Raw genomic sequence first — 16,929 nt, 5'->3', positions numbered from 1 at the left:
TGACACCCAGAAATCAAACAGGAAAATCCAGTCACTGTACCGAAATATAACACCATATATGATAATTGAGTTTGGTAGGTGGAAGAATATATACTCTCAAATCGGGCTTTAAACCAAAATATAAAAACTTATTGAAGAGTAAATATATAAGTGAGCTCCATGAGATTGTGATACCCATGTGACCCTCTGTTTCCAGCTACCCTGCAAGCAATTTTTATCATTAATATTGAGGTATTCTCAAGAACCTATCCAGTTCCCAGTTGAAGGATTGCAGTGTATTCACCCTTCGTGCATTGTGATAATTTGTTCCAGAGCACAATGACACTCTGTCGTGCAGAGGGGATCCTACCTATTAATCTAACTCTAATCAATGTAACTGGGCAAAATATTTTCTCGCTAGTTTAAAAACCTCCTCTAATTCCTCTTAGATACTTATGAATGGAAGCTTTCCCCAAGCTCAGAAGGAGAATTGAGGCGTTTTAAGAAGCAAGGCAACAGCACTGATGTGGGAAGTGTAGCCCACACCTATTCAATATTTTTGTACTATTATATGGAGACATCTTGTAATGGTTGAATAAATGAGTCTGATAAGAGAACTGCTTTTTCCTGTATGTTTACTTACTGTAAAATAAAGCAGCTTAAAGATATGTTTCTGCCCTTTCCTTACCGATGTGCTTCCATTGTCTGGCTTTGAAAAGACTTACGAGTTGAAGGTTAAGGAAGTTTGGGTTTGGGTGTCTTGAGGCCTTTACATGTGGAAAATAATTCATATCAAACAGATCCTTAGGTCAGTTAATAAGCGCTATTTATGCATTTTTTCCTAATGCCGGGTGATGTTTGTCTCGGGTTTGATTGATCTAATTAAAGGAATGGATTTGGTGGGGGGGCTTTAATTCTGAGGAGGAGGATCGGGGTTTGATAGATAAGCCTGGAGGAGTAATTCGACAATCGATTGAGAGCACTGGAGGAGTCAATCAAAAGTTGATTGGAGGACCTGGTTCGGCGATCGATTGACGGCGCTGGAGGAGCGGCTGAAAGATGGCGTCTGGGGCTATGGGGAAGGTCCCGGTCCCGGTCGATGGGGATTGGGAGGAGGAGGTGAGGCCCGGCCCGATTCCGCTGGGAGATGTTGTTTTGTTTGGCGGCTCTGAACCTGGCCGGCAGGACGCGCGCGAGACTGAGATTAAAGGGAACAAGTACCTTCACTGAGTCGGCCGACACTATTTCTTTGGCTGAACTCAGTCTTAACCCCTGGGTCAGAAGGTTCAAGCCCAGGACCTGATCCGCAACACTGCACAGCACAGCCAAACTGGCATAAACGGAAACCTCATCCTGCCTGTTTCCATGGTTCCGGTGGCTGTCAAAAATGCCCTGGCACTGATGAGCCGGGAGTCCTGCTCGTGTCCCTCTCTCAACGAGTACCACCGAAAGCAGACGATCTGGTCGTTTATCTCATTGTGCGGGGCCTTTCTGTGAGCATATTGCAATAGAAGCAGGAGAGTGGACCACACGGCCCACTGAGCCTGCTCCGCCATTCAGTACGATCACGGCTGATCTTGAGCTTCAACTCCATTTTGCTCCAGCTCCCCATTTCCTTTAATTCCCCAAGAGACCAAAAATCTTTGTCTATCCCAGCCGTAAATTGGTTGCTGTGTTTCCTATATTACAACAGTAATTACATTTAAAAATCTGTCTGAAAACGCATCCTGAGGATGCTTGGTTTGTTTTTTCTTTGCTCCCTTTCCAACTCATCCTCCCTTCTATCCCAGGCAATCGGGTAAGACCCACTGCCAATCAGTTTCTGGATTTGCTAAATAAACCTGGTATTGACAGAGCTTAACTGCTCCCTTCCTGGACCCACTTGTATTATGTGCAGTTGGAAGAAGATGGCTCTCTTTGCTGGAATGCTGAGCTGATTGTCTCCTGTTTGTAAACTCCACAGGAGCAGCTGGTTGTGGTGGAGCTGTCAGGGATCATTGACCCAGACTTCCTGTTGAAGTGTAGGAATGAGTGCAAGATTGTGGTAAGTGGACTCAAGGCACTGTGACTAGTAGCCGAGTGCCATGTATATAACCGAAGGGCCCCGGTTTCTGTGCTAACTGTTCTCTGCAATAGGTATCTTGTTCTGCATTTCACAGTGTACTGAGGGAAAGTGGGCTCATCTCCCTGGCTGATAACATTTGTTCACAGCTGTTTAGGAGGAGTTTCCCAGTGGGGTAAACTCTTGAGCAAAATCTGTGGTTCAGTGGGTAGAACTCTCACCTCTGAGCTACAAGGTTGTGGGTTCAAGTTCCAATTCAGAGACTTGAGCACAAATTTTAGGCTGACACTGCAGTGCAGTACTGCGGGAGTGCTGTACTGTCAGAGGTGCTGTTTTTCAGTTGAGACATTAACCCTCTCAGGTAAATATAATAAAGCCTCACGAGACTATTTGAAGAAAAGTCAGGGACTTCCCCTGGTGTCCTGACCAATATTATTCCTCTCCCAACATCTAAAAGAAACCCTTGACCTGGTCATTTATCTTGTCGCTTGTGGGAGCTTGCTGTACATAAATTGGCTGCTGTGCTTCTGATATTACTGCAATGACAGCACTTCAAAAGTACTTAATTGGATGTAAAGCACTTTGGGATGTCCTAAGGTTATGATTAGTGCTTTATAAATACAAATTTTTTCTTTATCTTGGCTTCAGTATGAGTTGTCTGCTCACCTGATAAGCACTTGTCCGTTGCTGTACAAATTATCCCTGCTGTTTTACTGATCCATTGTTGCAGGGCTGGGTGGCTGTGTGTGGCAGATTAACATTTATCCTTTCACCCACCCCCCGCTATCCACACTGTCCCCGCCCTCAGTTCCTACTCTTCTGTGAATGTGTGAAGCATACTCTCATTCTTTTGACTGGGAGGAAAATTCTGTTCTTAGCTGATATCAATTCAGGCCACTGACACTGAGCCAGCAGGGGAATTATGTGTGACCTCCTTCCTCGTTTGGAGCAAGCACATAGGCATTTAACTTTTTCCCCCATTTGTGGGAGCTGCTTCATATGATTCTGTATGGGATCAAGATTGTTCTGCAGAACCACTCCCAAATTCCAATAATCATGGAGCCAGAACATGACCTGGATATTGGTGGAAGTAGTTGGTATTGATTCATTCGATTGCAAGTGAGAAAATAATGTTTTTGGAAGAAATGAGTCATTTGAAATATGATGTGGTCACTGTAGCTTTCTTGGGAGGAACAGGTGGCTTTGGCTGTAAGGCCCCCAAAGCTTTCCACTCATCTGAGGTTTTCCTCATGTCAAGTCTGGGTAGATTGATTGTGAGAGATTGATTGCTGTGATTAGCCAACAACTCCATTAATGTTGTATCATGTGACAACCAGCATGATAGAAGGAAAACTAAATGGACATTGGTCTTTTATTGTCTAGCAGCTCCAATGTTCCTATGATTAGGGAGCAGGCTCAAGTTTAATGCAGTCTGTTTATTGTGGGTTTACGTGAACCATTTCTAATTCACCTGAAACATTTGAGGTTTCCTTTCTTTCCCCAGGGAATAGACACTGAGCAGCCAATTATGCAGGTGGACAGATGCGTATTTGCTGGAGAGTATGAAGGCCAGTGTTTCACTTCATCAAGTGTTTTGTTCAGTGGTTATTGCAGGGGATGGATGTGGATGAATAGTACTAGGCTTTCAATACCAGGAAGATCCTGGATGTGATCATTGGCGTTGCTGGGCAACAGGTGGGGTGTTAATGTTTCCACGTGTCATAGGCTCAAGACGAACAAGGGCTCTTCTTACTGCCGTCCAACCCATGCTGGAGAGGCTCAGGTGAGGAGAAGATCAGCTATGAGGACTCCCAGTTACAAGGAACGGGAATTGTAGGGAGCGAAAGGAAGTGCATTCATTTAATTTATTACACAACTTTGATTACTCAGAGTAAAAATCTTGTGTCTGCCAGTTGTGTTCCAGCCTTGTTCTGTATTCTTAAGTTTTTAAGCCCCTTGTAGCCATTATTGATTCTGTTTTTGAGCTTCATTTACACTTTGTATCAGAGCCATGAGCAATTGAGAGAAGTTCCCATTTGTGATAGTGCTGCCGGGGAAATTATACACCAGAAAAGAATTGAGTGAAACTGAACGTGGATGAGGGCATGCGCGTGTCAAACAAATTGAACTTCCACTAACTTGGAGTGTTTGTTCCATTACTAGATGTGCTCGGAACGTGCGTGATATTTGAAGAGATGACTGAGCCAGGTAAGTGTGGTCTGTTTTGAAAACAACAATGAACATATCGAAAATGACATGTGCTCAAGTCCCTTTCCAGAGATTTGAGCACAGAAATCTAGGCTGACACTGCAGTGCAGTACTGAGGGAGGGCTACACTGTCAGAGGTACCATCTTTCAGATGAGTTGTAAACCAAAGACCCCACCTCCTCCTCTCTCAGGTGGTCATAAATGATCTCATGACACTATTTCAAAGAAGAGCAGGTGTGTTGGCCAGTACTTATCCCTCAATCAACATCACCAGAACAGATCATCTGGTTATTTCCAGGAATTTGCTGTATGCAGATTGACTGCTTTATTTCATGCAAAACTGAAAACTTGCAGCACAGGAGCTGGCCATTCAGCCAATCAGGTCTCTGCTGACTGCTGAAATGTAAGCCTTTAGTTCTTAAAATGCACAACAATCTTCCTACCCTACTGTTCCAAACAAGTTGGAGTGTGATACACTGCACTGACGAAGCCACACCCCCTCATTTGTTAAAGTTTCTTTCCTGCCTCTTTCCCTCTGCTTGGACTCTATTTGGTGAGGAATGTGACAAACAGCATTCCCTCTATCTAACCTGTGCTGTACCTGCCCTGAGAGTGTTTGATAAGATAGAGTAGAGGAAGCTTAATTCTGTGTCTGACCCATACTGTAACCTTTTTCATGATTTATTCATTTATGGGATAGGTTTTGCTGGCAAGGCCAGCATTTATTATCCATCTCTAAATGCCCTTGAGAAAGGCTTTGAGTATTTGATGGGGCAGCATAGGGAAACTTTATAGAAGACTCTGGATCCATAATAGCAATTGGGTTATGAAAGCAATTTACCCCATTGAATCTCAGCCCTGAAGTATATTTATGGTAGTTTCAGTAGACCCAATGCTTCTGCCCTGCTTATTCTGCCTGGGAAATTATTCCAAACATTACTGAGACTTGAGATTTTTCTGTTTTCACGTAGGAAATACGAAAGCTAATTGCAAAAAAAAAATTAGATTAATTTAGCTGTGGGTTGAGGGATAAATGTTCATCAGGACTCCCTGGGTGAGCTCTCCTGCTTTTCTTCAGATAGTGCCATGGGATATTTTATGTCTGCCTGAGAGGGCAGAAGGGACTTTGCGTAAATGTCTTGTCTGAAAGACAGCACCTTTGACAATACAACACGGTACTGCACTGTAGGTCTATAGGGTGATCTTCAGATTCAGAGGCAAGAGTGCTACCAATTGAGCCAAGGCTGACCCTGAGTGAGAAGGAAGGAAGAAAAGAGCACAGATTTGATTGATTCTTTTCTTCTTTTTCTTTGTTGCTTTCTTTCTCTCTGCTCCTCCCTTGAAGGTAACTGCTCACAATTGCATGGATAATGTTTGGAATAATTTGCTACGCAGGGTCAGTATGGCAATATAATGTTCTACTCAAAATACCATAAATGTATTACATGGATGAGCTTCAATGAGCTGAACTTTGTCATCCTGATTGCTATTAAGGAAATATGGGACATAATTATACAATAAATCAAACTGAATAAGCACAGAAAGACCCAAAAGATTCTGGGAGTAATAGTAGCGAGGTGACTCTCAATGTCCAGACAATGTCAGAAGACAATTAACAAACAGTAGGATTTTTGTTCCCAACAATACAAGTGGTGTTGCTGCTATCAGGTTGTACTGCAACTGATTATATTGTGTTAACTGCTGCATTCCTCCTGGCCTATTCACCGTGGGGTCTGACTGACAGCAGGGAATGTAGCCAAGTGTGAAATGTCTCAAAGCCTGGGTTTTGTTGCAGATCCTGAGTTGGAAGATAAGCCATCGCTCAAGTACAAATGCCATACGGCAAAGAAGTTGTTGATGAAGCGAACTTTCCTGAGTGAGAAGAAGGAAGGAGAAGAGAGCACAGGTTTGAGTGATTCTGTTCTTTTTCTTTCTCTCCCCTGAAAGTAACTGCTCACAGTTGCCTGAATGCAGCAACCTATGAAGCCTCATTCATAGCTCATCTCCCATTTATAATAAGCGTTAATATTATTGTTTGGAAATAAGCTCAGTCCTATCCTCCTTCAACAGCTCAATTTGTGTTTCCAGCAGTGGCTGTTGGAGCAGGAACAACAATTCTAACTCGTTTCCCCTTCCATGACTCCCATGGCCCTTAGTCCAGGGGAGCTGAGTCAAATTCTGTCCCAGTTCTGAAGGTACAGTGACAATCCTTCTCTAAAAATATACAACTACTACAGGTTGTTTTCCCCAGCCTCCCAAGTATTCCTGCATATTTCAATTTTTTTTTTTGTCTTCTACATCCCTGACATTTCCTGTGTCAACAGTTATTGTAAACATGGAAATGCTGGGTGTACTGCAGATGTGGTAGAGGCTAATTGTTCTTATTCATGGTTGGGCCACTGTTTGGCATGAACAGTACAGTAAAGTTGGTGTAGGACTGGAGTTATTAACAGTCTAAGGAAATCATGGTAAAATTGTGCAGTACAGAGCTCGGGTCAGACCACCGTGTGGTTCTGATAAGCAAGGTAAAGGGAGACATTCCAGTCCTGCAAGCAGGAGTTCTGAAGCTGCTCCTGACCATCTGAATTTTGTTCATTTGACTGGGACAGCTTGGAGACTATATTTAACCTAGACCCCAGTGGTGCGCAGCCTTAAAAGGAAGCAATTGAGAGGGGATTCCAGATATTTATTTCTTATTGCTGATCCTCTGGATGTGGGCATCTTTTCCTAAGCCGCCATTAATTACCCATCCCTAGCTGCCCTGAGGAGCAATTTGATACAGCTAAGCTAAGCCATATTAGACGGTAGTTAAGAGTAAACCACGTTGGGTTGGGACTTGAGTCACTTTTAATTCAGGCTGGGTAAGGACAGCAGGCTTCCTTCCCTAAAGTCATTTGTGAACCAGTTGGGTTTTTATGACAATTCAACAACTTTGTGGTCACTTTTATTGATATGAACTTTTTAATTCCAGATTTTGTTAAAGCAAATTAAATTTCTCAAATTGAACATACCTTTCTTTGGACTATTAGTCCTGGGCTCTGGGTTGTATTAAATAGTAACCTATCCTGAAGGTATATTGAACTGACAGGAGGACAAAGGTTATCAAGGTTAACCAGGTGATTTAGGATAGATGTCAAGAGATTGTCCACACAGCATATGATCCATACATGGAATGGACTTCAGGAAGGGGAGTGCAGGCTAAAAGTTTGGAATTCGTTTAGAAACCATTGGACTTAGAAACATAGAAAATAGGAGCAGGAGTAGGACATTCGGCCCTTCGAGTTTTCTCCACCATTCATTATGATCATGGCTGATCATCCAACTCAATAGCCTGCTCCCGCTTTCTCCCCATTCCCTTTGATCCCTTTTGCCCCAAGAGCTATATCTAACTCCTTGAAAACATACAATGTTTTGGCCTCAATTACTTTCTGTGGTAGCGAATTCCACAGGTTCACCACTCTCTGGGTGAAGAAATTTCTCCTCATCTCAGTCCTAAATGGTCTACCCCGTATCCTCAGACTGTGACCCCTGGTTCTGGACTCCCCCACCATCGGGAACATCCTTCCTGCATCTACCCTGTCTAATCCTGTTAGAATTTTATAGGTTTCTATGAGATCCCCCCTCATTCTTCTGAAAACCAGCAAATATAAACCTAACCAACTCCAGCTCCCGTCATATGTCAGTCCCGTCGTCCCAGGAATCAGTCTGGTAAACCTTCGCTGCACTCCCTCTATAGCAAGTACATCCTTCCTCAGATAAGGAGACCAAAACTGCACACAATATTCCAGGTGTGGTCTCACCAAGGCCCTGTACAATTGCAGCAAGACATCGCTGTTCTTGTACTCGAATCCTCTGGCTATGAAGGCCAACATACCATTTGCCTTCTTTACCGCCTGCTGCACCTGCATGCTTACCTTCAGCGACTGGTGTATGAGGACACCCAGGTCTCGATGTACGTTCCCCTCTCTCAATTTATAATTCAGAAAATAACCTATCTTCCTGTTTTTGCTACCAAAGTGGATAACCTCACATTTATCCACATTATATTGCATCAGCCATGCATTTGCCCACTCACTCAGCTTGTCCAAATCAACCTGAAGTATCTCTGCATCCTCCTCACAGCTCACCCTCCCACCCAGCTTTGTGTCATCTGTAAATTTGGAGATATTACATTTAGCTCCCTCATCTAAATCATTAATATATATTGTGAATAGCTGGGGTCCCAGCACCGATCCCTGCAATACCCCACTAGTCACTGCCTGCCATTCGGAAAAAGACCCGTTTATTCCTACACTTTGTTTCCTGTCTTCCAACCAGTTTTCTATCCATCTCAATACACTACCCCCAATCCCATGTGCTTTAATTTTACATGCTAGTCTCTTATGTGGGACTTTGTCGAAAGCCTTCTGAAAGTCCAAATAAACCACATCCACTGGCTCCCCCTCATCAACTCTACTAGTTACATTCTCGAAAAATTCCAATAGATTTGTCAAGCATGATTTCCCTTTCGTAAATCCATGCTGACTCTGTCCAATTCTGCCACTGTTTTCTATGTGCTCAGCTATTAAATCTTTTATAATGTATTCTAGAATTTTCCCCACTATTGACGTCAGGCTGACTGGTCTATAATTCCCTGGGTTCTCTCTAACTCCCTTTTTAAATAGTGGGGTTACTTTAGGTACTCACCAATCTGCGGGGACTGTTCCAGAGTCTACAGAACCTCAGAAGATGACCACCAATGCATCCACTATTTCTAGGGCCACTACCTTAAGTACTCTGGGATGTAGATTATCAGGCCCTGGGGATTTATCGGCCTTCAATCCCACCAATTTCTCTTAACACCATTTCCCTACTAATACTGATGTCTTTCAGTTCCTTCCTCTCACTAAACCCTGTGTTCCCCAACATTTCTGGTATGTTTTTTGTGTCCTCCTTTGTGAAGACAGAACCAAAGTATGTATTTAGTTGGTCAGCCATTTCTTTCTTCCCCATTATAAATTCCCCTGTTTCAGACTGTAAGGGACCTACATTTGTCTTCACCAACCTTTTTTTCTTCACATACCTATAGAAACTTTTACAGTCAGTTTTTATGTTCCCACAAGCTTACTCTCATACTCTATTTTCCCCTTCTTAATCAATCCCTTGGTCCTCCTTTGCTGAATTCTAAAGTGCTCCCAATCCCCAGGTCTGTTGTTTTTTTTGGCCAATTTGTATGCCTCTTCCTTGGATCTAATTTCCCTTGGAAGCCATGGTTTGGCCACCTTTACTATTTTACTTTTGCACCAGACAGGAATAAACAATTGTTGCAGTTCACCCATGCGCTCTTTGAATGTTTGCCATTGCCTATCCACTGTCATCCCTTTTAAGTAATTTTTCCCAATCCATCATAGCCAACTCACGTCTCATACCATCATAGTTTCTTTTATTAAGATTCAGGACCCTAGTCTCAGAATCAACTACGTCACTCTCCATCTTGATGAAGAATTCTATCATATTATGGTCGCTCATCCCCAAGGGGCCTCGCACAACTAGATTGCCAATTATTCCTTTCTCATTACACAATACCCAGTCTAGGATGGCCTGTTCTCTAGTTGGTTCCTCCAGAAAACCATCCCGTATACACTCCAAGAATTCCTCCTCTACGGTATTGTTACTAATTTGATTTGCCCAATCTATATGCAGATTAAAGTCACCCATAATTACAGATGTTCCTTTATTGCACTTGAATGAATGAATGAAAAAAATATTTGTTTCTCTAGCACTTTTCGTGACTTCAGGCTGTCCCAAAGGGCTTCACAACCAATTAAATATTTGTAATATATAGTCACTTTTGTAATCTATGAAACGGGGTAGCTAAATTGCACAGAGCAAGATGCCACAAAAAGTAATGTGAAATGACCATAGAGTCACTACAGCACAGAAGGAAGCCATTTGGTCCATCAAGTCCATGCCAGAATATCTATTCTGGTGATGTTAGTTGAGGAATAAATATTGGCCAGGACACTGGGGAGAACTTCCCTGCTCTTCTTAAATAGTTGCATTCAGGTGAGAGGGCAGAGGTTGATTGTTCATGTACTGGGCCACCATTTGGCACAAACAATGTAGTAAAGTTGGTGTGGGACTGGAGTCATAAATCACCTGAGGAAGTCATGGTAAAATTGTGCAATGCAGTATTCAGGTCAGACCACTGGGGCCCTCAGTTTAATGCCTCATCTGCAAAATGGTACCTCCAATTGTGTAGTGCTCCCTCAGCACTGCCCTGGAGTGTCGGCTTGGATTAGATGCTGAAGTTTCTGGAATGGGGCTTGAAGACAGCCTTCTGATTCTGAGGTGAGAGCACTACCCACTGAGCCTCAACTGACAATGAAGGGGCTGTGGTTTTTTGCTCTGGATGGGTTAATTAGAATTAATCATGTGAGCTGCCTCATTAGTTTCCATTAATAGCAAGCTGTGTTCTGTAATGTGGCGTGGATTGGCTTGGATTCAGATCTGTAGTGATGAATGTGATTTGGTGTTTTCTATCCAGGAGGGGTGGAGTATTTGAAGATCAAAGAAAATGATTTCACACGGAGAGCCGGTCTGATTTGCAGCTTCCTCCCAAACCGCAGCAGTTCAAAGGATGATGGCAGTGGAGTGACCTCCGAGGAGGCCCTCAATACATTGGCAGTGCAGGACAAGGAGCTGTCTAATGCCAGCTCAGGCTCAGAGGGTGAGACCAGTGATCGGGAGAGCGCAGATCTAAGCCGAGATCTGGAGAGCTTCACAGACGAGCATCCTGGTGTGGGCTGTGGGATGACATCTGATGCTGACAATAGTATAATGGAAATCGGGGAACAGAGCTTTAAGGAACACGATGGCGAGTGAGCGGTGGTTTACTTCTCTTTTCCTATTGAGGGCGACATTCCCAACCATTTCTTTTCATTGGAAATTCCCCCCTTCCTGAAGTTGCCGTTGGTTGCTGCTGCTGTCCCAGTCCCACAGGCACTGGCAGTTCCCCGATACGTCACTTAACTGTGGTAGCCGAGACTGTGACTGTTGGCAGGCTATGCGACCATGATGTGTGGGCAGTCTGTTCCTGTCCGCATGCGTGTGCACATACTAGCAGGAATGTGGTTATGAACTGGAGACAACGCAAGAAACCTTAACAACACTTTATTTGAAATATTTTTGGTATTTTGTAGTTGGATGGAAGAGTATTTTGAATTAAATGGTATATATTCAGTGTCAAGGCTGTGAATTTTGTTTGTGAATGTGCTAAATACCTATATATTAAAGTTTGAGTGGAATCTGGGGTTAACACCTCTGGGATTTAGCAGCAGCTTTTTTGATAAGTTAATGGAAGGTGCGCTGCATTTCTCCCATCGACCAGAGCTTGATACATTCTCAAAAGATACTCCGAGGCTTGCTGTGCACTGTTTGCTCTCCTCCCTCCTGCCTCCTATCACTGAATGCCAAGGGCCTACCCTGATTGCTGCTCCCATCAACTGCCTCTAACCAGCTGCAGCCTGAGCAATGGTGCTCTTATTACCCTCTTTCCTGCTGCCACTGCTGACCCATCTCCACAACCGTTAGCTGAGTTTTTCCAGGTATTTTTATTTTTGTTTCTTCATACCAGGTTGCAAACCGTTTACAATAACATTAACCATTGCAGGTGCTCCTTCACCCTCTTTTAGACCTGAATGTTCTGAAAACACTTTTCGTACTTGTTTAGCATAATCACCCATGTCTTCGCCTGGTTTCTGCTGTGTAGCATGAATTCTAAACCAGTCCACAACCTGGGGGTAACAGTCCCTTATGGCCGTTATGATTCGATCCCAGAGGCTAGTGAGCTCGGCTCCTGGGGTAGGTCCTTCCGGCCATTCACTTTTGTCCTTAACCTGTTTCCATTTGTTTGTTCCTAAACAGGCGTCCATTAACACCTCAATATCCTCTTTAGTGGGCTGGTGGCATTTTCGCAAAATTTCCATCTTTTTCTTAAATCTTCTAAATACCAATTATAATAGGCATCCCACTGGGGTTGTTTTACCTTGCCCCTTTTTGATTCTAGAGCTCCTCTTAAGTGCACTAATTTATCGAGATCCCAAATGCCTTCCAATGGGAATTGCTTCTTGGGCTCATCTCGGGTGATCCAATTCCATTTTTAAAAAAATTTACAACTGGGCCGGCCATAATTCTGATGCATATAATACGCCAGCGTTCCCTTAGCGGGGACGGGACTATCCCCTTTAGCTGCAGCTGCTCCCATACTGATTCCTACGCCGTACCTATCTCCTTAGTTCCCTTGAGACGCCCAGCGTTCTCCCTCTTCCCCTTATACCTTCAAACACATTCTCAAACAAGCAGCGGATCCTTACTGATCCCTAAACTGTACCTGTTTCCTTAGTTCCCTTGAGACGCCCGGCGTTCTCGCTCTTTCCCTTATATCTTCAAACACATTCACAGACAGGCCGCAGATCACAGACAGGCACCGGATCCTTTCCTAGCACGCTCAACCTTTGGCTTACCTCTCTTGCTTGCTACGGACCCTGTCCGTACTGCGGACCCAGTCCGTCACAACCTCAAGGACTCGAACCCTAGGTAGGTAGCCACGGGATCCCAGATCCCTCTTTTTTTTTGCTCTCTTAACAGTCAGGCTATGGCAGAGGTGTACTGCTCATGTCGAGCACCTGCATGTATACTGGCAGCAGTCAGACTCTGCTAAGTAAAATCTTACCTTATTTATATACTGGTTGAGTTGTCCGTTACCAGGGCACTACCGTTCGGTCTCGCTTAGGCAGTCCCGCTTGCCTTCTTGGTGGAACTGCGACACAACTACGAGAACACTGACTTGTTAGAAGCAAAACTATATTCAAGCATGTTGGGGAGTCGGCTGCTCAGGACACCACACGTGGTTCCTAGTCAGTCTAACACCCTGAACAGAGAATCCAATGTCGTTTATACCCCTCATAACAGGAAATTCATACCATATAAGGTTCGTACATCAAGAAATTGCAATTATGTCATGGTTAGCATGATCAAAGGGAGAACGCAGTAACACAATTACAGGCAGATGGTACATTTCACAATAAGATAGGAGACAGTTTAACTACAACTATAAAAAATAATACCTGGAAAAACTCAGCATGACCCGGGTCATGAGGACTCGAAACGTCAACTGTACTCTTCTCCGCCGATGCTGCCAGACTTGCTGAGTTTTTCCAGGTATTATTTTTTGTTTTGGATTTCCAGCATCCGCAGTTTTTTGTTTTTAGCTACAACTATGTTAGATAAAGATTACATAAATTACCATATCAGCAGATTTAATCAGGGCACCATTGTTTCGTTTGGCACCATTGTTTTGTTTAGCACATAACAGGATGCAGTTGTAACCATAAACTTTTCAAAAATACTCTGCGTAATTAATTTTACACTGCTTGATTAATTTACATCATTCCTTACTGCAATATCATCACTTTTAGACTATTTAACCCATTAGTTAATTTAGCTGACTAAAGATCTATTCCAGAGTTCAACATAACTTCCTGGCTCTTGTTACTCTATGCCCCTATTAATAAAGCCTGGGATACTGTATGCTTTATTAATTGCTATCTCAACCTGACCTGCCACCTTCAATGACTTATGCACATATACACTCAGATCCCTTTGCTCATGCACTCTCTTTAGAATTGTATCTTTTATTTTATATTGTCTTTCCATGTTCTTCTACCAAAATGGATGACTTCACATTTCTCTGCATTGAACTTCGTCTGCCTGTTCTACCCACTTGTCCATGTCCTTTTGAACTTCTACACTATCCTCTTCAGAGTACACAATGCTTCCAAGTTTCATAAAAACAAAAACAAAAAACTGCGGATGCTGGAAATCCAAAACAGAAACAGAAATACCTGGAAAAACTCGGCAGGTCTGGCAGCATCGGTGGAGAAGAGCACAGTTGACGTTTTGAGTCCTCATGACCCTTCAACAGAACTAAGTAAAAATATGAAAGGGGTGAAATATAAGCTGGTTTAAGGGAGGGGGGTGGGGGGGTGTTGGGACAAGCAGCCAGTGATAGGAGGAGCCTATCCTTCCAAGTTTCATGTCCTCTGCAAATTTTGAATTGTGACCTTTACACCAAGGTCTAGTTGTATCAGAAAAAAACAAGGATAGCAACACCAACCCCTGGGAAACTCCTCGATACACCTTCCTCCAGCTCGAGCCTTTACTTTGTTTCCTGTCACTCAGCTAGCTTCTTTTCCATGTTACTACCGTTCCTTTTATTCTATGAGCTGTAACTTTGCTCACTAGTCAGTGCAACATTGTTTCAAATGCCTTTTGGAAGTCCAAGTACACCACATCAATAGGATTACCCTCATCAGCCCCCTCTGTTACCTCTTCAAAAAACTCCAAGTCAGTTAAACATTATTTTCCCTTAAGAAATCCATGCTGGCTTTCCTTAATTAACCTGCATGTGTCCATGTGACTATTAATTTTGTCCTGAATTATTGTTTCTAGAAGTTTCCTCACCTCCAAAGTTAAACTGACTGACCTTTAGTTGCTGGGCTTATCTTCACACCCTTTTTTGAACAAGGATGTAATGTTTGAAATTCTCCAGTCCTCTGGCACCACCCCTGAGTGTAAGGAAGACTGAAAAATTATGGGCAGTGCCTCCACAAGTTCCATTTCCACTTCCCTCCATATCCTTGGATGCATCTTATCCAGTCCTGGTACATTATCAACTTTGCAGAATCACAGAATTGTTACGGTGCAGAAGGTGGCCGTTTCACCCATCGTGTTTGTGCCAGCCCTCCAAATGCGCATTATGACTCAGTGCCATTCTCCTGCCTTTTCCCCGTAACCCTGCAAGTTATTTCCACTTAAATAATCATCTAATGCCCTCTTGAATGCCTCAATTGGACCTGCCTCCACCACACTTCCAGGCAGTGCATTCCAGACCCAAACCGCTCGCTGTGAGAAAATTTTTTTTCTCACATCGCATTTGCTTCTTTTGCAAATCACTTTAAATCTGTGCTCTCTCGTTCTCAATCCTTTTACGAGCGTGAACAGTTTCTCCCTATCTACTTTGTCCAGCCCCCTCATGATTTTGAACACCTCTATCAAATCTCCTCTTCGCCTTCTCTTCAAGGAAAATAGTCCCAACTTCTCCAATCTATCTTCATAACTGAAGTTTCTCATCCCTGGAACCATTTTTGTAAACCTCTTCACACTCTAATGAGTTCACATTCTTCCTAAAGTGTGGCATCCAGACTGTACATAATACTCCAGCTGAGGTCTAACTAGTGTCCTGTACAAGTTCAGCATAACCTCCTTGCTCTTGTACTCTACACCCCTATTAAGAAAGCCTAGGATACTGTATGCTTTATTAACTGCTCTCTCCTCCTGTCCTGCCACCTTTAATGACTTATGCACATATACACCCAGGTCCCTCTGCTCCTGCACACCCTTTAGAGTTGTACCCCTTGTTTTATATTGTCTCTCCATGTCCTTCCTACCAAAATGAATCACCTCACACTTCTCTGCATTGAACTTCATCTGCCACCTATTTGTCGACTCTACCAACTTGTCTGTCCTTTTGAAGTTCTCCATTGTCCTCACCGTTTACAGTGCTTCCAAGTTTTGTATCATTCACAAACTTTGACATTATCCTCTGCACACGAAGAACTAGATAATTAATATATACCAGGAAAAACAAGGGTCCCAATACTGACCCCTGGGGAACCCAACTACAAACCTTCCTCCAGCCTGAAAAATATCCATGAACCATTATTTGCTGTTTCCTATTACTCAGCCAATTTTGTATCCATGTTGCTACTATCCCTTTTATTCTATGTGCTATAACTTTTTACACAAGTCTGTTGTGGGGCACTGTATTGAATGCCTTTTGGAACTCCAAGTACAGACAGCCTATCCAATGCCACCACCTTATCAATTTTAAACCCTTCTGGCGTCAGAATTACCTTATTTGACATAATGGCCTGGGTATCATCTTCCTTCATAAAGACACGCAAAATATTGATTTAATACTTCAGCTATTCCTCCTTTTATCACCGATTTACTATTTATATGCCTATAGAAAACTTTGGGATTCAATTTTATGCTAGCTACCAGTCTCTTTTTCATACTCCCTCTTTGCTTTTCTTATTTGCTTTTTCACCTCCCTCTGAACCTATGGTTCTCAACTGTATTTTCTGTATGACATCAATCATAAGCACACTTCTTTTTATTCTTAATTCCTATCTCTTTTGTCACCCAGGGAGCTCTGGATTTGTTTTCCCTACCTTTCCCTTTCGAGGGAATATACCTTTGACTGTTCCCGAACCCTCTTCTTTAAAGGTAGCTCATTGTTCAGCTACCGTTTTTCCTGCTAACCTTTGACTCCGATTTATTTGACCCAGATCTCTTCTTACCCCATTAAAGTTGGCTATTCCCCAGTTAATTATTCTTACTCTGGATTGTTCTTTGTCCTTTTCCAGAGCCAACCTTAACCTTATTATAAAATGATCACAGTCCCATAAATGTTCTCCTACTGGCACTTGGTCTACTTGACCCACGAAGAACCAGGTCTAAAAGTGCCTCCTTTCTCGTTAGACTGGAAACATACTGCTGTAGAAAATTTTCCTGAACACGCTGTAAGAATTCTTGCCCCTCTCTGCTCTTTACACTACTAGAAACCCAGCCTAGAT

At 43.1% G+C, this 16,929-nt stretch overlaps 1 protein-coding gene across 1 annotated transcript; it reads left to right on the top strand.

The window, feature by feature from the left end:
- The first annotated feature begins 942 nt into the window (after positions 1-942).
- On the top strand, positions 943-11,471 carry gtf3c6 (general transcription factor IIIC, polypeptide 6, alpha). Its single transcript, XM_078553109.1, has 6 exons — positions 943-1,098; positions 1,943-2,023; positions 3,546-3,609; positions 4,205-4,249; positions 6,045-6,155; positions 10,776-11,471. Exons 1-6 carry the CDS (start codon positions 1,039-1,041, stop codon positions 11,111-11,113), a joined length of 699 nt encoding a protein of 232 aa, XP_078409235.1. The 5' UTR covers positions 943-1,038; the 3' UTR covers positions 11,114-11,471.
- Positions 11,472-16,929: the final 5,458 nt, after the last annotated feature.

Source organism: Cetorhinus maximus, chromosome 12 (genome assembly GCF_964194155.1).
Source record: "Cetorhinus maximus chromosome 12, sCetMax3.hap1.1, whole genome shotgun sequence".
NCBI classification, from domain to species: Eukaryota; Metazoa; Chordata; class Chondrichthyes; order Lamniformes; family Cetorhinidae; genus Cetorhinus; species Cetorhinus maximus.
The sequence above is the reverse complement of the archived record's forward strand: the minus strand, read 5'-3'. Positions and strand labels throughout refer to the sequence as shown.

Excerpts from the sequence above, each read along its gene's own strand:
- gtf3c6 (XM_078553109.1), top strand. The coding sequence starts at position 1,039 with ATGGCGTCTGGGGCTATGGGGAAGGTCCCGGTCCCGGTCGATGGGGAT. Across the intron at positions 3,610-4,204 it reads ATTTGCTGGAGAGTATGAAG|ATGTGCTCGGAACGTGCGTG; the intron begins GCCAGTGTTTCA and ends TTCCATTACTAG. Across the intron at positions 4,250-6,044 it reads TGAAGAGATGACTGAGCCAG|ATCCTGAGTTGGAAGATAAG; the intron begins GTAAGTGTGGTC and ends GTTTTGTTGCAG.